Here is a 24,346-nt window from a genome sequence, read left to right as displayed (position 1 = left end):
TGTTTAATACATTTGCATTAAACATGCGAATAAAAATGTACATCACAATTTTTAATATTTTGAATTAAAAATTCTAGATAAAAATTTATCATTCATTATTATATATATTTCATATGTACATATATTTATAGAAAATATTTTTTTATTTTTTTATTTAAAAAAAATATATGACGCAGAAAAAATGATTACAAAATTGAATTGTGTGTCGAATCTTTTAGTATCGGGAATTAGAGATCCTCTAAAGTGACTTTATTCCATCATAAAGTATTTTGAAAGAGGAGATATTTCGTCCCTCTTATAAACGATAGAAATAAGATATATGTCCGTATCGAGCATGATGCAATAAAAGAACCTTTTCGTTTTCTTCATGGCTAGAGTTTCCAAGGACAAATGTATTTTTGTCTTCGATCGTTTACAGACTCAGATCGATATCATCGAGTGCGAACTTCATGCGAGCTATATATCGAGGTCTAAGAATTCATTCAATTTCCCAGATACGACTTTCTACGATATCTTTGACCTCAATCGACGCTTTTCTTAAAGTACAAAGGAATGTCAACTGCACGCACTAAACTGTTCTCATTTAATTCATTTCTGTACTCACTATATTATTATATTGTAAAGTATCTACATCAGTAATAATATCCAGTTTAAAGTTATACATAGCTTGATAAACGCAACTTACTAAATGTTTGAAATGATAGTGTTTTATAGGAGAAATTTTCGATAAGAAAAAAATCAATTTCAAATTGATAGATAAAAGATGATTTATTATGTTTGAAAAGACATTCTATCTACAAAAACTATTTTATATAGGATTTTACATATTATGTAAAATCAAAATATGTTGTAACTTAACTCATACAATATCGGAACATTATGCAACGGAATTAATTACATATATAAAGCTACTTGCATTAACATATGCTAACAAATAGTCGCCATTAGTCTTGGCAATATAAAACAAAATTTATGTATAGTCAGTCATATAAAACAAATTTATAAAGTTATTAATCAATTCTATATTTAATATGTATTTAAAGGAAATACATACAAAAATGACAAAAGACGAAAATAAATTTGTGTTTGAGAAATTTTACGACAGCACAATTAAAATAAAAAAAAGAATTTCTTTAAGTAAATTCTATTAATTAAAAATTCCCCACACACACAAATCATGATTTAGAAAAGATATATGAATATTCTTTTTACTCATTGTAAAATCTTCTTTTTTTAAATTTATTGCTAAATTAAAGTTATTATTGATATTAAAGTCAAATAAAAAAATGTTAGTATCTTTCAAATATTTTATCTTTAATTATTTGTAACTGATCTAAAGTATGTTGTAACGTATATATAGGTCAACTTAAGTGAAATTAAATCGTGTTGCAATAGGTAGAAACACGAAATATTTAGTTGGTTATACAGGATAAACAGATTGCTGTTTCCAAGATTGTTTCAAGGTGAAATTATAAAAGTAAACTTTTCTATTTTTAAATAGCTCCATTAAATTCAACAAAATTGTTAAGTAATATTTATTGAAGACAGAAAATGGATAGGATATTATGAAAACATCTTTTACTATTATTTTCTTTTAGACAACTACATTGTATTCTGAACAACAATTTTCTTTTGCATTTGATGATAATAATTTGATGATAATCCATCGATTGTTCTCTTTGATTTTCTCTGAATTATCGTTTGATTTTATATACATCTAACATAAGTTTAAAAACTGGATTTTCACATATAATATTTTAATATATTCTAATATTTACATATTTTTAATATGTAAACATACGCGTGTAGATTTTGTTCGTATTATGCATATGCATATATTTAAAATAGAAAATCAACCAGCAGAGTGTCATAAAATTGAAAGTAATCATTCCGCAAAATTATCAAAGCTTTTTCATTTGAAAATAAAAATGGATCAAATAAACTTAAACGAAATAGCAAGATTTAAAGCTCAATAGCGAAGAAAAAGGTAAGGGATGAAGCAACAGTTGCTAGTTCCACGTAATATGCAGGGATGGCGCTGAGAAATCCCAGCCAACCCCATTCTATTATTGATCCATCCCTTTACATTCCCTTCGGAAAACAGGCAACAGCAGCTATTGGTCGGTCGATGTATAACAAGATCTCAATTTTCTATCTCAAACTAATTGTCAGTTCCAAAAAGTAAGATAAAAATTGCATTTAAAGTTTTTAAATTTTTAATTTGCATACAAAGTTATGTCTGGTGCGTGAATCTTAAAGGTGCAAAGTTTACGAATTTTATTTTTTAATAAGTTAGGCATACTCTCGTAATTATTACCGAAAGAAGTGCTGCGTTGATTTTTTTCTCAAGGTCTCTTATACGATTCTTGATCAACAGATCTTATCCGAGATATCAACTTCACTTTACATTCTCGCGCGTATGAAATGTTTTAAATAAGTCGAGAAAATATTCACATCGCGTGTACGCTACACACGAACAGAGACGTAATTGAGTACACGTGATAAATGAACCGATATTATTTTGTGGAAAATAATGGTCTCACAATTAAAAACTTGTGAAAACCAAGATTTTAACAAATTAATAACATTCATTCAAAATTGAGAGAATAAAAAAGAAAAAGCAAGGTTTATTGTTAGAATTAAAAATCTAAATAAAAGATTAAAGGTGGAATTGAAAAATTTCAAAAGTTTAAAAGAGAAAGAAATTCCTTTACAACTCTTTTCAAATAATTGTTTTATTTAAGAAGCATCTATAATAAAAAACTAAGTGTATCGTCACTTTCAAATTTAAAAGTTTAAAAAATTGAAAGTCTGTCGCTTTAAGAAACTGAGATTTTTAGAAATTAATATTTTAGAATCCAAAGAGATTTCTATGTTTTATTTCTCTGAAAATTTTAACGTTTAATAGTCCAAAATTAATGGTAATGGCCTAAAACCTTAAATACACAGAAATTAAAAATAGAGATTAATACTTTCCATGTAACAAGAATTGAAGACATAAATTATTGTCACAGAAATAAATGCAGAAAATCGTACTGAATAAAAATGCTAATAGTTTGATCTGATTATATTTGATGACCCAAAAAAACATACTATATTTTTTGAACTTTTATCTAATTTGAAATTTTTATTTGATTTTTAAATAGATAACTGCAATAGAATTAAATAATTTGAATACTTTATCTGCAATAAAAAAAATTGTATATTTATGCAATGAAAAAATGATTACAGAATTATCAATATTTTCAATTTTATTACATATTGTTTACATAATTTCTCACATTATTTTATTTTATCAATTTTACACAGAAATTAGAATTTTGAAATATTTTATTGCGTATTGAAATTTTTTATTGTATATGCAAATTATAATTATAATTCTTTGTGATTGAATCTGATAAAAAATAACAATTTTATTAATAATTTATTCATATTAATACATTTTATTAATTAGTATTGATAAATATTGTTAATATTCTTTCAGTATTACATTCTTTCAATATTTTAATGAAATTTATGATATTTTTGCACTGATTTTATGCTACTTTCCGTCATGTGCGTATATTTTATATCCGTTTACCTGAACATCTTTTTATTTTGTAAACTGTAGTTTCTCTCATAAAACCGATTGCAATGACCCAACTGACCTCTCATATTTTTATTTTGTCGTACAGTGCGCAGAAAGCATCATATTTTTTATATAATATAATAAAACTTATGATTATATTCTACTTTGTTTTTACGCAAATGCGTGATAATCAAATAATTGATGGAATATATGCATGATTGTTCGTGATATATAGATTCTACGGATAAATTTCTGTACAGTACAAAATTACTGTAATTTTAATTTAATATCTTATATACAATCTTATATCTTATATAACAGCACAGCTTTCTAATTATATTATTATACTTTACTCTAATTATATTAGGTTACTTATCTCTAACGACGTATTAGATGTGATTAAAGAAAAAAAATATTGCGTATATAATAAAAATTCTAGGTTTTTTCCTTAAATATTTAATAATTTCTTTCTTTCTTACAGTTCTTTTTTATTCTTTATGCATCACATACTTTGACGCTTACTTTGACGTTTACATCTTAAAGAGAATATTATGCGAAGACTGTAAAGGATTTTTTGTAAACTTACTGTATATAATATTCTTTATTTTTTAATGAAAATTTAACGTTTAATTATACTATATGAATTACATTTATGTTCATGTAATTATTATATATTTTATTACTAATTAATTATATGTATATTTTAAATTTATATAATATTTCCACATTATGTAAAATAAAGCAATACGGGAAAAATCTCATCGTTTATTCTAAATTTATTCTAAATTAAATTTATATGTTATTCTAAAAAATATATTGGGAGAGACAACTTAAAGCTTCTTCTCAAATTTCTATTCTATGTGTATTTTTTGCAAGATATAATGTAAATATTTAAATTTATAAAAATATCTTACATTTTGAAAATGTTTTAAAGAGAATCTCTTCTTTTTTAAATATTTTATATACTTTTCAATCTTTAAACCCATTTTAAATTTATGATGTTGAGACAAATGTTTATAGATACTCTTCTTTTCTCTAACATCCTGAAAAATTCTTCTCTGTTTTTTTATTATTTATTCTTAACCAGCGTTGCATTTAAAAATCTCTACATGCTTGTTGCTCCATTTTTCCCAATTCTTAAGTATTTTGCTTCAAACTCGCGTGATTAATTCACAGAGACAAGCATGAGACAAGCGAGAGAGATGTACATACGTCATTCATTAATGACGTTCGATGCTCCGTATAATGTTTAAAGCCGGTTTCAACGTTGACGGTGGTAGTGATGAACGCCGACTACGGCAACAACCACGCACCGTATCAGGGGCGCGTGCGCCGATTATACCCCGATGAACACTCGCGAGGGTTGTTTAAAGTGCGAACTCGCTAAGGACGCAGCAGTCGACGGGTCAGCCTCCAGGAGGCACGATCGCGTTCGTCAACGTGACCGCGACCACGTCGCGCTCCTCCGTCGAGAAGTGACTGAAACGTGACGCGTCTTAGATCTCGCGGTTCGAGATTGCTCCTCCTCTACCTTGACCCCTGGCTTGTCGCCTCAAGCGGTTCACCTGGTTCGATATCGCACCGTAGCAACGTAGAAGAGAAGCCTTATTATACAGAGCCCTTGCAATTTGAGGCTCATTTCGGCGATTTGAACAGCATCTGCGAAAATGAATGGCGCGAAAATGTTCTTGATGAATGAAGTCATAACGGATATCGTCAGTCACGCAAGATCCATCGCCGAGAATTAAACAAGATTCGGTTCCTGTATTCAATAATTCCCGTGTCTCAGCGGAGGTGCAAGAATGTCACTCGTCGTTATCCTGAAAAATTTTCAAGGTCTTAAGTACAAAGGCGAGAAGGTCGCAAGAATCGACTTTCGAGGTAATTAATAATTTTTAAGATTTATTCATTTGTCACGTTTGCACGAAATAGAATTTATGTCGAAAGAAATTTGTTTAAGAGAATTTTTTGAATAATTATTCGAAATACGCATTACTATTCAGATTGAAAAAACAGATGACAAAATTAATTGTATCAAACTGTTTCGTTTTGTTTCGATAAATGTTGATATTTTTTAATACTCAGAAATTAATAATTGTTTTCTATGTAAGTATATATTATCTTTTTTATTTTAATTTTTATTTGTTTACATTTATATTTGTTTTTATTTATATCAAAAATAAGAAATCTATCAATATTTCAGTAGATCAACAATAATTGAATTTTTCTTTTTGAAAAAAGAAAAATTATACGGAAACTCGTTCCTATTTGATTTATACAGTATAATTCAAATATAATGTAATTAAAATTCTCAATGTATTAATCTATATATCTTTGCCATTATCGTTATATTATCCGATTCTCGATATATTGCCGGTTCATTGTTATGCACATTCTATGAATTAATGCACAAGACACGTGCTCGGATGCATCCCAGCGTGTATATCCTTTATATACGTCTAATGCATTGTATTCAAGCGATTGATCGCGTCAGAGATTTGTGCTCTCGTTACAGGAGAAGCTTTATGAGTGAACGATGATCTGGGTCAATTTGCCTAAATTTCAGGTTAACTGATTGTAGTTGTACATTGTTGTGCACCAGTGATTTTCCAATAATTGGCGAACGTGCGATCGAAATTCTTCGATAATCAAGATATCAGCATAGTTATAGAACGAAATTGCAATACACTCTTCAACGACTTCTAACAATTCTAAAATATGATTTTTCATATATTGTGCATAAATTTCGAAATTTAATTACAAATTTAACCTCTTTAGTATTATAGTGTGTATATCATGTATTATAGGTCAATTTATAATTATATATCAATAATACATCGTATATTTTGTTTATATTGAGTTTCAAATTTTATATAAATGTGTTATTACTGAAAAAATTAAACGTTCTGTAATACATATAATTTATAGAAAAAGAAATAGAATGAAAACAATTATTATTTTATTATATTTATATGTATATATATATATATATATATATATATATATATATACTTTATCATATTTATTATTTAAAAAAATATGCTTCTTTCTTCTTTAGATTTAAAAATGATCTTGATCTTTTTTTAAAACGTGTGATGCCTAATACTTAAAAATTACAGTAAATATTTAAAATTTACAGTAAATTTGCTTTAAAACATGTTATATATTATAAAACATTTCTTTACGACACAATAATAATAATGGCAAAATTAACGAACATGCACTAGAATCCGATTACTACAAAGCAATTAAGAATTTAATTACTACAAATAATTAATGCATATCTTCACAGACATTACATAATTAGCATAGTTATTGCGAAATTGTTTTTTAGATGTTCAAGATATCTGCTAAGATATCTTAAGATTCTTCCTTCGGATTTTTAATTTCGTAACGTTATTTCACCCTGTCATTATGCCGCAAAGTCTTGTGTATAGAATTGAAGAGAATTTAGATATGAAAGACGTATGGTCCAGAATGCCCTAAGTGCTATAGAGAGGGCAATGTTTCAATTAATCATATTTGCCCCAGTTTGAGTAAACACGCTATATTGAAGTTCGAGAGAAAGATCTCTGTAACCAATGAGGTGCGTTGGCGATGAACACACAGATATCTGTGTACATCTAGTGTATAATATAGTATCTGTGTACTCACGTAATAATTACACAGAAATTTTGTGCAAATGGTATGAGAAATCACCGTCTGATTTGCGTAATTCATTTTCATACAAGTGCAATTTCTTGCAACGTATACTAATATCTGGCTTCCATGAATTATCCGCGACTATTAGGAGATTTACAAATATATTGTCAAACTCATCTATCTCATATATTATAAAGCTGACTATATAAATTAGGATTATCCTAATGTTAATATGCGAGAAATGTCGAATTAAATAGTGAAATTATAGGAAGTATGAAATCTCTAGGGTAAATCCGCGAATAAACATCTCCACAATTCTGCGATAATTAGTTCTATTTCGAGAGAGAACTAGTTGAATACATTTTTTATAAATAAAAGAAACAGAATATCTCTAGTATATTATTTAATCGTAAGCATATGTATATGTATATCGTCAGAAAGTTAAAAATGAATTGTAAAGAGTCAAGTTTTTAGGTAAAGGTTACATTGTTCTGCGAGGAAGAATTTCTTGAATATACGTATCAATAATGTACACGCAGATAGTGTATAAGTTTTTTAGCCCTATAAAGTAGACACATTAAAATATAAAGTTACTTGAATATAGAAAATAATCAATTGAAATACAAATAATATTTGTATCAAACATAATATGAGTTATAATTAGTTTTAATAAATAAAACAGATTTTAATTATATACATTTTTACTTTCATTATTTATGTTAAAAGCTTCTTGTCGTAGAAATAAAAACATATAATTAAAAATAATATAATTATTTAATTTGTCTGTTATGAATATTTCCATTGTATAATATTGTTCACAAATTATTGATGGAGAAAAAAATTTTATTTTATTCGCCACTCACATAGCATATAACATACATTATACAAAGCATACAAATATTTAGAATTATTAAAAAATACTGCACATACAGTATTATGTAAACTAAAATTAATAAATAACATTAAAACGCGTTCATAAAATTTAAATGTTATAAAAAGATAAAATAAAAATAAATTACATGTGCGATAATGTAAACAGAAAAACAAATATTAAGTCTGAAAGATAGGTGGATGAATTTGACAAACACGTGTTTGCTTTGGCGTCAGCTGCGGAAATAGTGGCGGTTTATCACAAATATCGGTTCGCCAGTCATTGTATTTTTTTTTCTTTTCATATTGCATTTTTGCAAATTGCAAATAACTGCTCGAAAATCTTTCAATTATGAGAATTTTATCAATATCTCACAACAAGCATAATTTTATTAATATTTCATATAACGGACGAGAAAATACGAGTTGCGCGTATATGTACTTGGAAAATTAATTAATTTACCGTCAATTGTATCATGACACAACAAGCAGGATAAAATTACACTTGTGTAGCATTATTACATTACGGTTTATAAATATTATAATAATTATTATAATAGCATTTCTATCGCGTGTCATAATCACAGCACCGCCGAATAATGCACGCAACTTTCTGCGTGTATTGCACAACTGTAACTGACTATTAAAGAATAATTTAATGATGCTGACGTGAATTCTCACGTGAATTCTTTCATAAATTTACATATGTAGCAATCGTTGAGACGTTATTTACAGAGCAGGCAGCGTGATGGTTATGCGGATAAAAATGACGACTACTAATAAAGTAATTTGCAAACAAGATCCTCGAGTGCGAATCAATAGCTACATTAGTTATGCAAAGAAATGTAATTATATTCATATATTCGCAGTCGAATCGCAATTTTTTTTATGAATGCTGTTCAACTATTTTTACATCAAAATATCAGAATTCTTACTGTACTCGCAACAAAAACTGCCTCCAAGTATTATAATTATTCAAGCAAGAATAACGCAGGTGTTCGCAGGTTTCTTTAAACCTTCATAAAACCGTATATGAATAGAACCAGACATACAAGACATGAATTTATAATAATCGCAACACAAACATTGTGTTTTTATAATTGTGTCCATAATTATGCATCTAATAAATGCAAATATGTCTCCAAAGAGCGCGACAACTGGATAATCAGATCTATTCTGAATAAACAAAATAGGCGAATAATTCTTAGAGTTTATATAAAATGTATAGTGTTATGAAATTTAAAAAAATAACAAGTTTTTTTTAAATAATTTATAACAACCATTAATTTTATCAATAAAATATCACATTGTGTTTTTAGCAATTAGCTGATAGGCTTCTCAAAGACAGATATTTTTTTTATTTATTATATGTATATATATTATATAATATTATATAATATTTATTTATTATATATGTATTATCTAGTATTTCTTTGACGGTCAGTAGAATGTGTAATATACATATAATTCCAAGAAAATTAAAGAAAAATAATTTCTTGTTAATAACGGATATTAAATTATTTGAAAATTAACATTACGTCAATATTATGTTTGTTTGTTTATTCTAGCAATATTTTTTATATAATATTAATAAATTAAAAATAATTAACTAAACTTAAAAATATAGGATACAAAATTAAAATAGAATGTTATGCTTATTAAATTATAAATTTATATAATAATTGACAATTTCTAAAAGATATCTTAATATTGATATTCAGTTGACAATTAAAAGACAGTTTGTCAATATTGATATTCAATATATCGGTAAATTTTTTTCAATTAATTTTCATCCAGATTTTTATATCGATCACGAATTCCTATCCAAATTTCTCAAGAGTTTGCGGTCATGGCTCATAAAAATGCGATCTGCTCACACGTGATGAATGTTTTCTATGCATATATTTCCTATGCATACATTTTCTATTCATACGTTTCCTGTGCACCGAGCCATCATAAAAACTGTTTTTTTCTGCTTTTATTGGAAAACATTGACATTCATAGAAAAAAGTTGTGACGAGTGAAAAATGAGATTGCACGTTAAAACGAATTCTTCGTATAGCTGCGCAGCTTGTGGCTGACTATAAAGCTCCTTATCTACGGAACTTTCTATCAACGTGCTTTCCGCCGGTCAGCTGATAACAATTTTGTTATCTCGTCGCTTAAACTGTACTACAAGTAAAGAATAAAACAAGTCGCTCGAAAGTAGCTTGTTCGATAAACAGATTGTAGAAAATTCTATTGAGATTTTCACAAAAGATAAGTAAGTCGCGCAATGACCATATCAGACCAGATGCTTCTAATAAAATATGTAAAGCTTGTTTTTATCAAACATGAAAGCTAGAGAATATTGTGCTACATTGTAACATTTATTTAACTATAATATTATTTCATAGACAAATTAAATTATTTTTTATTATTTCAGTGTTTCTCGGTTATTCTGTGCTTGATCAAATATGTAGAAAATGCATTATTCAAAGCTGATCTATTTTACATATTTAATAAACACATCGGAAAAATCATATAGATTTTTGCTAAGAAAAAATAAATAAATTATAATTACAATAAGTAAACAAAAAAAGAGTTTTTTTATCATGCCATAAAATCGCATGTTTTATAAAGCGGAACTTACTGATTTATTAAGAATATATTTTTTTAATAGTACAACGCTCTCACAAAGAAAATCATTTTCACATTATTATGCGCAATGTTGGGCATATTGCAAAGCGATACGATTTAATCGTATCTCGCATTGTGAGAATTCCAGTGAAGTAGAGGATACGGTATTTACCGCTATTATAAGAGTAAAGGCACTTTGTATTCTACTTCAAAGGAGTCTTTTGTCTCTGTACGATACTCTAAAGCTTGGTTTTAGATACGTTCTTTTTCCGCTTTATGAATACCAGCAACCGTTAGTACACGCTTCTGACGTAAAACCACAGAATGTAATTTTAATTTGCCTTAAGAGCAGTCATTAACTAGCGAACTTGTGAAGAATTAATAAATATATTGCGTAGTGGTTATATTTAACATTGATATAAATCAAATTTCTTTAAATTTGCGAAACATGAAAAAGTTTTTATTTTCAAAATTATTCATGCTACTTGTATTAATTTAGATACTTTACATTTTATATCTTATTTTATATATAAGCATTTTCTCTTGGTTTTATAAATTTAAATCTACTTAAAAAAGTAACTAGTAATTGTACATATAAAAGTAATATAGTAACCATAGCGCCAATAGTAACGCGTATATATTATATTATGTAATGATTTATATATATACATATATACTTTCTCTAATTTCAATTGTGTGTAAATCATACTATCGTATCAAACATGAGCGTCTCGTTTTTAATTTTTAATATTTAATATTTCATATATTGTTAGAATTTCTATTCTAAAAATTATATTTTTTTTCTACACACGATATATAATGAAATATATGAAATGTTAAATTTTTTTCATATATATAAAACGTATTTTTTTTTATCTGTTGCAGAGGTATCGCATTATTCAACGAATCTTGAAGACAATGAGAACATTATTGAGGTGGAACAGGTAAAATGTGTTTCTTCTTTGTTTACTTAAAATGCTTATATTTTTATTTCTACTTTTAACTTCCATTTTTATATGGAATATGACAACGCTAAATCTATGATAAGCTTATAAAATCGCGAAAATACATATCTATATCAAAGATTAAGTTTGCGCTTTAATGATGTGTGCAACGAACAAGATCACGTTTAATATGAGAAAAGCTGTTTTGACTTTTTTACAAACTATTGTATCTACAAAGTTGATCCAATTCCACTGAGAAATCTTCGCTATGCTATCTTTTTTCTTTTCTGGATTCTGTTCTGGAGTCATTTTACGTATTAGATTACGACACATTTTTTTTTTTAAATTCGTTCTAAAATTTCAATCGAAAAAATCAAACAAATTTTAAACTTTGTTTTTAATAATATTTATTAAAAATAATAATTATGAAATAAAATAAATGTCACAAGAATTTTAAACTTTATTATTAATAATATTTAATAAAGAAAATGTAACAAAAAACAGTTTTATTTAATATAAAGCTGTATAATTTAAAAAATTAAGAAAAAATCAAGAATTTGAAAATATTTTAAAAAATAGTCTTATATCTGTTTAATAAATAATTTATTAACAATATTTGTAATGTTGAAAATCTTTTATTTTTAATTAAGGATAACTTAAAACATAACAAGATAAAGATAAATTGTTATAATTAATTTAATTGCTGTTACATTTTATAAGACAGAAAATATTTATGTTCAGAAAGTATTCTCTCGAGAATATTCTATTATATAGTTATAATTAAATTCATATCTCTTTTGTTTTCGTAAAATAACCTTCTGTTAGTACATAGCAATAATGGCAATACTATCGCGATAATAGCCTCTCGAATAGAGTGTTGATGGCCTGTTATGAGTGTATGTTGTGAGCGTCAGAGTAGCAAATGTGCGTATCATCTGGTAAAAAAACGATCCTGTCACGCCCTATATTGCAAACGAATCAGATCACTTAGACATCGCTTCTGAATAATTTTCAGTGTTATATTCGCAAACAGAAAAATAAATTGTTGCTAGTACTCGACACAATTACAGAGGGAATAATAAAACGGATACAGATCGAATGTGAAATGTCAAGGCAACGGCGTACGATTAAAAATAATTTGATTCTTTAAAGATAAATGAAAAAGACGTTCAAAAAGAAAATGTTAGTCTGACAGTAATTATTACCTTTGTTAACCGTAAATGAAATAGAATTTATTCTATCCTAATAAGCTTCTAGCTTGCACATTTCTCTAAATTAAAAAGGAGAATTCCAAAGAAAGTTTCATCAGAATTTCTCTCTCAAAAGTTTCCTTGTTAAGTTTATAATATAAATTATACTTAAGAACTATTTAAATCTAAAAGATACTTATAATTACGTAAGAGTGTAGTTGTAACACTGGATTCATTATGAGATAGGTAAGAACCTGAGGGTACGCTATGATTGATAATAATCATCAACGCAAGATGAGATCCCGATTTTATGTACACATAATGTGCACGACCGATGTTACTACGTTGCGGCAAACCATTCCATTCAGCTTTTATGTCACAGAAAAAGATACGAGGAAAAGATACGTGATAAAGTCCGCGTGCTCACCATCATACGAGATGGTCGTGAGAATGTGAAAACGTGACTGTTTTCACGATCTTAAATGAACCGATAAATATCTTTCACAAAGCGTCTTTCACTGTGATGAGAGCATCGCATTAGGTCCGGCTCTATAGAGAAGTGAGCCATTACAATCCTGTACAAAGACATATTTGTCCTAACAAAGATAACATATACTCACCGGAAATGATGCGATTCGAATGTATACCTTTCTCAATTTGATGCAAATTTAATCGTTGATTTTATCTATAAAAACATGTTCATCGTCATTTTATTGTTTGCGATAACTCGTCAATAGCACGTGGATTCAATGGCGAAAAAGCTCTTTGTTATTGTCTCTTCTCTTGCAAAATAAAAACTTTGATATATGTACGTGTTCGTGATATATACAAACGACACAAATTGTTGTGAAAAGGGCAAACTATGATATTTCCAACGGGTATATTAACCTACATAGGAAATTGTAAAGTTTGTATGAATATAAAATATTTGCTGAACTAATTACTTGCATCGTGATTGCACAGGATACGAAAGCTGTAATAAGCATCGAAAACTCAATTTAACGATGTCAACGTAAACCAATCCATTACAGTGTTTCTATGTTGAAGAAACTCTTCTGACAGTTTTGTCCGGGACCAACGTATCGTTTCTCGTAAACACGATCTATGGAGAAAATAAACATTTCGCAATATTCTGATAGCCTCGGACAGCCAACGGACAGTAACATGATATAACTGATAGACATGTGAAATCTGTATAAATGAACAATGTATATGTACCTTCGTAAATTGGAGAATCGCAATTGTACGGTGCTTTTACATGATTTTGTTTTCTCTTCTTAACATTGTAAAGTTTTGATAAAATGTAAATAAATTAAAAAATAAATTACGAGTAACTCATGGAATTGTGTAACTCTTCGATAACAGGGATCAGTTTTCTGAAGTTCTCTCTTCTAGCAGAAAAACAATGTATATAATTAAAACAATCCAATTAAACGCCAAATAGAAAAAACTTTAAGATTTTCTTGAATATAAAGTTAATTTTTTGTAATTCTTGTTTATTTACAAATTAATACAAAAGATGGAAGAATATAGTTAATAATAAGATTAGAAAATATATTAAAATATTAAAATATTAAAATATTAAAAATATATCCGTAAACTTTGGAAAAAAAATTTTTATTCATTTCTTTACCTATATGTTTGTTGCAAACAAGAATTAAAAAAATAAAAAAATAGTTACATGTGATACAGATACAAAGAATAGTTACATATGATACAGATGTAAAGAATTTCTATTTAAATTTAAAATGAAATTTTTAGTCTTTGAAACTGTAAAACGGTTTTCTATATAGTTTTGTTCTACTTTATTCTATTTCGTATTGATACTGAACAACAATTGCCAAATGTGAAGCATAAAGAAACGTATCAAATGTAAAGCTCAAAGAACACACTATTTTTCATTATTAAACCTTGATTTCCCCTCAGAAGAATTAAATCAATTGCTATTTATTATCGATTAGAATTGAAATTTTAAAGATGATAAAGCATTTTCTGACTTTATGAAAAATTCTCCAGAAGGTCTATAAACTATTTTTTTACAAGGAATTCATAACTTCATTATTAATAATTCTTTTTAATGATCATTTTTTTAAATATATTTATGTTCAAAGAAAGAGAGAAATGAAACAAGCGCGTTGATGGATATAACTATATCAAAAATCCCGTAGAAAATCTCGTGCTTTTTCGAGCGTAAATAATAAAGATCATCTTTTAGCAAGTCTCTTGGAGTGTTTTCAATATCGATTCTTTCTTAAATATCGTTCTTTTCTCGCAAACGTTTATTCGTACTTAATTTATTGATCTACTATTTTTATTTATACATCCACTTGTCATATGTCATGCTATTTCTCGTGCGTTTTTCACACGTGCATGTGAACTGAATGCGTGCAAGCTCACGATCGTTATTCGAATTACCTCGATTATAGTAGCAAGAGTAACAAAGGAAAGAATGTTTTTCTTTGATATAAAGACAACTTTTTTTATTCTGAACTTTTTTATGTTTTTACTTTTTTATTCTGCAAAAAATGAGTAAAAGAAACTAAGAGAAATTAAATTGCGTATCTAATCTGTAAATACATCTCACACTTCTCAAATTAAGAATGAATTACAAAATAAAATTGAAAGTCTTGTTCTTCTACTTTTTTTTATTTATATTAACGGTTTTGAAAATTAGATGAATTTAGCTCTTTAGTAAAAATTAAAAATCGAAGGAGATTAAAACTTGTGGTTGTAATCTGTGACATAAATGTAGTGATTTTTACTGACTTTATTAAATGATAAGTAAAAAAATAATCATATATAAAACGTTTTTAAAATGACATAAAAGATAAATTACAGTTTTTTTTCTAATTCATATTGAGTACTTAATTTATGTTTAATTTTATCTTATAAAGAAATTATAAAGAAATATATATATATATATATATATATATATATATATATATATATACACTTTATTTTACAGAATATACTTTATTTTAATCGCTGAATAGTACATTGTTAGAAAAGAAAACACTGTAAAAGGAAGAAATAAAAATTGAATTTTGTAGAACAAATATCTGTCAGTATAACTTTCATCGAATTCTTATTTATTAGAATTTAAATTAATTTAAATTAAGTGGAATGTAATAAAAGAAATTCTTTATATGCGCGTTCTAAATAATTCATTCATTGTTTTCAGAGCTTCACGTGGAATTTAGGAAGACCAGTGGATGAAGCAGAAGTGTTACAATTGGCAGTTGTGTCTCGTGGAGTCCTGAGAAACGAAAAAATCGCGGCGAGATACGGATTGGTATTACAGACGGTGGTGCGCGAAGGAAGGATCTTGGTTTCAGATTCCTTAGTTGACCTCAATAACAAACCGCTTCCGGTACGTATTGATATCGAGACGAATAATCGTGAACATGTAATCGCACAATACGTATATATATGCGTGCATATATCTACGCGTGCATATCACAATTTTTCATCTGTATTCAAAGAAAAAAATAGCATCGATATCCTATCTACTATCTGCAAGATATTGGCATTTTTTCTCATAACATTTTCTTTAACATTCTCTCTATATAAATGTTTTTCTTTCTCACTCTCTTTTAGTATTTTCCACAGACATAATCTCGAATAATTTCGAATAATATATATCTTAATTTTAATCTACGCGCTTGACATGTGTCGTCTAATTAGTTCTATAAGTTTATTGAAACTTTTTCACTTACTCGATCCATTAACACATTATATAAACTTGGCCCTGACCTTTACGGACACTTTGTATATGCAAACATTTCCAACCATCGTACAAATATTTTCAGTTCTTTTAAAGACATTGCTAAATGCAAGCCATCCATCAAACCATTGAAATTGCAAATGCTAATGCACCCATAGAAATTTACGATTTACAATAATATTATTATTATTATTGTTAAATGAGTTTTTAAATTAACGTCCTTGTGTCAAAAAGAAATTAGAGCACGAGATATTTATGATTCAAGCAACGAGAAACAAAGCAAATGTGACAGATGTGTTTCAACTATTTGTATATATTTCATTAAAACCTAATTTACCTCAGATCGTAATTTGAATTTTATTTCTACCCAATGCTTTTTCTACTCACAGCAATGATACTAAATGCTTTGTCCCGGAGTACATTTTTGCATAAAAAGTACCTACGTGACTGACACGGTAACATTTTAAATAGACAAATGCACTCGGGTACAAGTAACGTAACTTGATAAACATGCACTCTTTAAGTGTCTCTCTCTTTCTACATACAATATTTTTTCCTTCGAATAGACAGAAATATAAACAAATAAAACTTATTCTCTTAATAACTTATTAGCCGTTATATGATATATCGAAAAATTTAATAAATTTTAGTTAATTTTGAATCAACCATAATTAATAAATTTTCTTTCTCTCTTTTTTTTCTTTCTCTCTCTTGTATTTGTATATTAATTATCTAATTAGGCAAGTATTAGAAAAAGAATAAGACCAAAATTATTGTTACATATTGTTGATAATTCTAGTTTTGTTATTATTATTTTATTAGTTTACTATTATTCTTGGAAAAAAAGCACAGTTTTAAATTGTCCGTTTTTGAATTCATTTTTATTATCTGACATTTAACATGCTGTGATTACCGTTACAACAAGTTATTCATAACAAAAAATGCTGTAAAAACGAAATGTCATCGTAAGAGCAAAATGGAATTATTGAAGATATTATTTACCAAGTTAAAATACATAGGTGATTGACCTAGAAAATATTTTCCGCAAGATGTATTAATTTTCCTTGTGGTCTTTATTATTTCTGAATTGCATATCAGCCTTTATAATTACCATATAAATTAGCATCTAAAATAGAAAGACAAAGTGTTGCAAGTAATTTGTCTTGTTTAATATTAAAAATAATTTAGGTGAAAAAGTTAAAAACATTTTCTCAAATCTTTCAAGAAATTGCTTTAATATAAATTTTGAGAACAGCGTAATAATATATTTTTTAAGTCTGAAAAACTCTTGACATTTTATACTTTTTTCGCATGCATATATGAATAAAATTATTATAATAATATATCATAAACCTTGAAGTTCTTTACCTTTATAAAATAAAAAGGCACTATGATAAAGAACAGCCAATTTTCTTCTTTATTTCTACAAATTTATTTTTGTTTCTTAAAGACAGAAAAATATGAGATCTCTGTTGTGTAGCTGTTCAAATACATTGTTCTCCATTTTCTGGGAAGTGTAATATTAGAAAAAGAAGAGAAATATTTTTCAAATATTTCTAATTCTTGCTAGATTTTTCCTGGACATGCGTGTTTCCCATTAGATTACAGTCTAAATTATGTTGTAGCATTACTCCAACTGTCATTGTTGCAGCCACGCGATCTCGTGCAAAACTGTGCATGATATATCGAGTTTCTCTCACTGACTGATTAGCCTAATTATCCTCCTTCTATCGAATGGTCCCTTTTGTAATCTGCTACTATCTATGCGTAGGCGGTAGTGTGCTTCGAAATTCGATACAATCCCCCGGACGGAAGTTGCAGCTCGTACGCGGCCTCAGAAATAATGGAAGATGAGCAGCAGATGTTGATCGATATTGAACAGAATATAGCGAACCTCGAGAGAAGTCTCGAGCAGGCCAACAGCAGCACGACTAGCGGGAAAAGAAGGGGCTCCTGGCATACCCCCGAGAAATTAAAAAGGGGCTTCTTATCAAAGGGCATTTCTATGTCGACTAGTGATAAGTCACCCGACACCCGGAAGAGGTGAGTGACAAGCAATAAAATAACATATGTAATACTACAAAGATGCACTTTTTAAAAATTTACCCTACCCAAATGAAAAGTTATTAATTAGGTACATAAAGTATGATAATGAAAAATAATCAAATTCTTATTCATAAAAATTTATGAAATTAGTAAATAAAATACAAATTTTAATTAGTATCATAATATTGTCATATTTTATTCTCGAATCACTATTTTTGCAAATCATGCGTTTGTATACTGTAATATCTTTTTAAAAAATAAATATACATTTCAAAATTTCACATGTAAAATTATTGGAATGCTATCAATGTGCTCTTTTCAACTTGTTAATTAATTTTTTTATATTTGCAAAATGGGTGATTAAATTGCATCAGTAAATTTGCCTTAGAGATATTTCCAGAATTATTTTCAGAAAAACTAATTAATTAACAAATAGCAAGAATTTCAGAAATATGAAAACTAAGGCTAACAAATTATTTTACAAATATAAATCTGGTTTAAAAACTTAAAAAGTTTTTAAAATGTTAGTGGCGCAAATATTATATATCCAACCGTGAATATACATATTTCATTGATAAAATTTATATTATTTCAAGATTGTGTAGTGTGCGTGCTCCCAAAATAAACGTTACATACACATACACACAAGAGATAGGTATCGTATTCTTCATTCATTTTGCCTTAAAATTATCCCTGTATTGTAATCTAATTCTATGTTAACATACTGCGTTGTCGAAATGATAATTAATATTGTACTTGACGTTGCTTTTTTATATCCGGTCACAAATTTCTATCTATGATAGAATTTACACAATTTGGCATTGAGACACGCAATAAATTGTCAGCCTTTATCATATTCTGTTTCAATAAACGTCGCGAAATTATATTATTATTTAACAGCAATAATTTATTATCATCACTGTATTTTTAATGATATTTTAACACATTATAAATTATGTGTTGAAAATGTAAACACGAATTACATTATTGTTAGTAGTATTACATTAAATATATGTATATTACACGGGAATACATCGCCAAAAACGTTAATTAAAGAAAATTATGACAAGCTTAAAATATATATCACTATGTATTAAAACTTCATTTAAAGACAATACAAAATAGATATTAAATTAATAGTTAATAATTACAATTAAACTAGCAGGAAGCTTATGCGTGAATTTGTTTTATTTACTCAAATTTATATGAAACTAAATATATAACCTATATAAAAGAACCTATATAAAAGAAATTATTTTCATATTACTAATAACTAATTAAGCACAGCCTTACAATATTTAATCATGACAACTGGTTATTAAAATTTTTAATTTTATTACCGCGTCAGTGAAAATTTTAATTGATTTAAAACAATTTCGAAATAACACGTAAAAAGTTCTTCATGTATATAAAAAAGTGCATACTAATCGCTGTGTATATTGAGAAATTTAAAATGTTAAATTTTTTGTAAAAAAATACCTATATTTTATTATAATTTCTCAAATATTTATGTTTTAAATGTCACATAAGATTGAAATTTTTTCATATTGCTGATTTTTTACATGAAACAGGATACAATTTACAATTATTTTAATTTTAAGAGAAATGTTAATTTAACATTTAATTTAATTTAAAAATGTTAATTTAACATTTAACATTTTCCTTTGATCAAATTATAAATTACAAACATTTCTAACAATCACTTACTTTAATAAATAATAGCATTAAACGTCCCATTGTTAATTGTAAATTTTGACAAAATATAAGTTATTACAATCATAAATCATTATACTCTTATGCCAATGCGCGGATCTTTCACAGAATTTATTTTAGCTGTTGTTTTAACAAAACGAGCCAATAAGCTTAAAATTATTTTAATTTTATAATTGCTTTAATTTATTATTAGGTAATACTTAATTATAACGAAATATCTTTTTCCTTATATTTTACTGTTTTCACATAAATATATATAAATATGAAAATATAATTATATTATATTATTATATTATATCATATTATATTATATTAATTATTATAATAATATAATTATATTTTATACATATATAGAGAGATAATTATACATTTTCAAGAAACATGAAATTTTTTTATTATAGTTACTTTCTGTTCTTCTCTCTCTTTAAATTTATCTATTTTTAATTTTATTTAAATCCAATTTGGCAATTTCGATATAAACGATATTTCTTATGCAATTTTGCTTTTCATATTCATTTTTGTAAGATGTTTACATGCAATATGCATATCTATGTATCTTCGGCAACTTTTTACTTAACTTTTTACGTGTCATCAAAAGTATAAAAGATATACATATTATATTTAGATGCGTAAATTTTGTTTATTTTATTCAAAATTATTTTATTCTAAATTTACGAAAGCATGAAAATACATCTTATTCAAAAAGTTTTTGTATTTATTTTTTGCATATTTATTTTTGCAAAATATTTATAGTGCTGTATTTTCGCAATTGTTAATCTTTATCATTTATTGTCACATTATGAAAAGCATTGTAGAAATCTTTGATGTAATTTTGATTGATTTTGTTCAATTGCTGAAATGTATAAAAGAAATGCATTTATTTTTCACTTTATTTGAAGAAATTGCGAAATAAAAAGTTGCATATTCAGAAACCTGATATTTCATATATTTATTTTTGCGAAATATATCCACGTTTATAGTAACATATATCATCACCGTTAAAATGTGTACTTTTTACTATCATACATTATGTAAACATAAGTCGCATCTATTTTTTTCTCCATTCAGGATTTTAAAAGAATAAATGAGCTGCTAATTATAGCTTATCGACTTTTACGAGTAACCTCTGTTAACGATTCACTCCAATGCAGCTTCCGTCATTAGCCTTATTACCATAAGGTACTGTTACATTGTCATGCCATCGAAACGTGAAGAGATGGCTTAATAAGGATATCCGGTAATAGCGGTGACGATACTGATACGTTAATGTTTGTTACTGCAACGTTCACTATAAACCCTTTAATGACGTAAAGGTCAGACTAGAAAGACATGAAAAATATAAAAAGACCAACGCTGATTTAATACATGGGGGATATATTTATTTTAATATACAATACACATATGTTGACTAACGAATCTTTATTTAATTTTCAATTTTTATTAGCGCTTTTTAGATTGCGTTCAAATTACTTTACGTCCAAGAGTTTAAATTAGTTTGAACTGTTACTTATAAAAAATTTGTGACATTGTGTGTGTGTGTGTGTGTGTGTGAGTATATATGTGTGTCTATAAAATAAAACTCTTAGTTGCTTTCAGTATGACTCGTAAAAGTAATATTAAATCTTTTACGACAATACAAATTGTATGCAAATTCTTCTTATTGTAAAATACACACACACACACACCTACATACATTTAATCTCAAGTAACTTTGAAACTTTGTTCAGCTTTTAATTGAACTTTAAAATTTTATTAAACTTATTGCACAGTTTGGTTCTAAATTTGTCCTATTCTCTTGTTTTTCAAAATGAAGTGAAAATATGAGTTATACTAAAATTATAATATGATTTATACTACTCTATGTAATTTATTAGGTACTGAAATCTTATCCCGGTATATTAGAAAGAAAGCTACCTTTTATATCTTGTAACTATATATATACAGTTTCTTCGGTAAACTAGGTTCTCAGCGAGTACCATGGGAATTCCTGTCACTACCTCTCGATGTAGAAACGTAATTCGTGGTCGTACATACGTGTAATATTGTGCTTGTGACATATTTTATTCCGCAAAACCGCCCACGCCGCTTACGTTCGCGACGATATTGTAATCAATAAAGATTGAGGTAAAACGAATGTGACATGACGTAGGTGTGAGAAAATATATAGGTTCCTCGTTGACGCCCTTATTTTGGCTAGTATGACATGTGTTTCAACCGACGGATTATAATGGCGTATATAAGATATATGATGTTATCTTTTACGATAACATAAATTGTATGTAAATGTTATCATCTCGGTTTCATTTAAGTCTCTAAAATTTTTGTTCTAATTGAAGGGAGAAAATTCGAAATAAAATTTAAATAAAATTTAAGATCTAATTTTTCTAATAAGCCTAAATTATATATATATATATATATATATATATATATATATATATATATACATATATTGTATTTAAAGTTATTATATCTATAAATTAACCGTACATTTTGTGGATTGTTTAATAATATTTTTTATAATTTATATTTTATAATATTTTTTTATAATATATTTTTTATACTTAATTTAGATAAGAAAATATTTGCTTCCCTCTTTCAGAATTTTCGAGATGTTTACTTTTTAACTTAGGAGATTTGAATTTTAATGAGATTTGGAATCTCAATAAAGTATTTTAATTTACCATTGTATACTTACAGTTATAAACAGGATTTGGAGGTTTTGTGGTTCAGAAAAAGAGAATAACGTTATTAGATTGGTATCGACATTTTTGATACGCAGCAACGAGGAACTCAACCAAAGAGATATAAACATAAGATCTTAGTAAATAGTTTTTAAGCCACTAAGAAAAGCGAGAAGTTATGTTTATACCAGAGATTCAGAACGAACCGGAATTGAAATCGAAAACCGTTCCGTAACCCTTTTTTTAGATGAACCTCTCGATACCGGAACCAAAATCAAATTTTACAAAATTTGTAATACCGAAATCGTAACCGGACTAATAATATTATTTACGCTTAACAGGTTTTTTCGGTTCTTTTTCCGGTTCTTAATTTATGTATAGATCTGTTCTTTATAGTTGAATTAATATGGCTGAAAATGCTTAATTTTTTAATAAGAAGTTTTTAGAAATATTAGTTTGGAGTAAAATAACTTTATCCTTTTTTAAATTTTTTAACTGTTCTAAATTTTTTATTATTAATTTTTATTATTATTTAATTATTGTTAATTATTATCTCTATGTCGCTTATATTTTAATTCTTCTATCTGAATCCATCAAATTAATCACATTTTAGTTTATCTTTTACACATGATATGCATAAAATAAAACATTGTATTAAATAACATAATTATGTTTAAAAAATTTTTTATTTTTATTTCTCCTCATCTGCAAATATACAATTTAATAAAATAAATATAAAAAAAGGTCATTTTATTAAATTTATCATTACACTTTAAACTCTTTCCGTACAAGTAACTATAACCAAAAAAAAAGTTTAAAAAAACCGTAATTTTTTCGATTTTATTTACTGGTCAAGAAACCGAAACTGAAACTGAAACACTTATTCGATGTTTTATTAAACCTTAACCGGAACCAAACTGAAAAAAGCTTTCGGTCCGGGTCCCTGGTTTATATTCTGCGAAAAAGAGGATATAATAAATTAAAATGAACTGAGACATATTCATTTCTGTGGAAAACTTATATTTAATATCAGAAAATGTCTACATTTTTTAAATATTTGCCACTCTTCTTTTTCCCATTTTTGCTAATATTTAATGATATATTATAGAAAAAGAAATTATTTCCTTTTCGTTATTTATAAAATGTTGAAAATAGTTATTTAATTCAATTTATATTTTTAGTATTTGTTTATCATTATTAAATTTTAAATCTAAATTTTGATAAAATTTGTCGAACGTTGTACTTAATTAAATATTTTTATCAAGATATTGAGACGAGCAACAACTTAGTTTCTAGAGAATATCCGTTTCAACCGTTAAAGTTTCTTAGCACGAGAATTAATTTTTAAG

General features: G+C 26.8%; 1 protein-coding gene across 4 annotated transcripts in view; it reads left to right on the top strand.

Moving 5' to 3' along the window:
- The first annotated feature begins 4,674 nt into the window (after nt 1–4,674).
- Nucleotides 4,675–24,346, top strand: part of LOC140664669 (otoferlin) — a 38,449-nt gene continuing 18,777 nt past the window's right edge. For all 4 annotated transcript variants that reach the window (XM_072889997.1, XM_072889999.1, XM_072889998.1 and 1 more), the window contains exons 1-4: nt 4,675–5,449; nt 11,585–11,643; nt 16,015–16,203; nt 18,329–18,600. In XM_072889997.1, coding sequence (XP_072746098.1) covers nt 5,371–5,449; nt 11,585–11,643; nt 16,015–16,203; nt 18,329–18,600 — 599 coding nt within the window. In that variant the 5' untranslated portion in view covers nt 4,675–5,370. The remainder of the gene's footprint in view (nt 5,450–11,584; nt 11,644–16,014; nt 16,204–18,328; nt 18,601–24,346) is intronic.

This window comes from Anoplolepis gracilipes, chromosome 4, assembly GCF_047496725.1.
Source record: "Anoplolepis gracilipes chromosome 4, ASM4749672v1, whole genome shotgun sequence".
NCBI lineage: Eukaryota > Metazoa > Arthropoda > Insecta > Hymenoptera > Formicidae > Anoplolepis > Anoplolepis gracilipes.
Note: the sequence above shows the minus strand (reverse complement) of the source record. Positions and strands in the feature narration are given on the sequence as shown.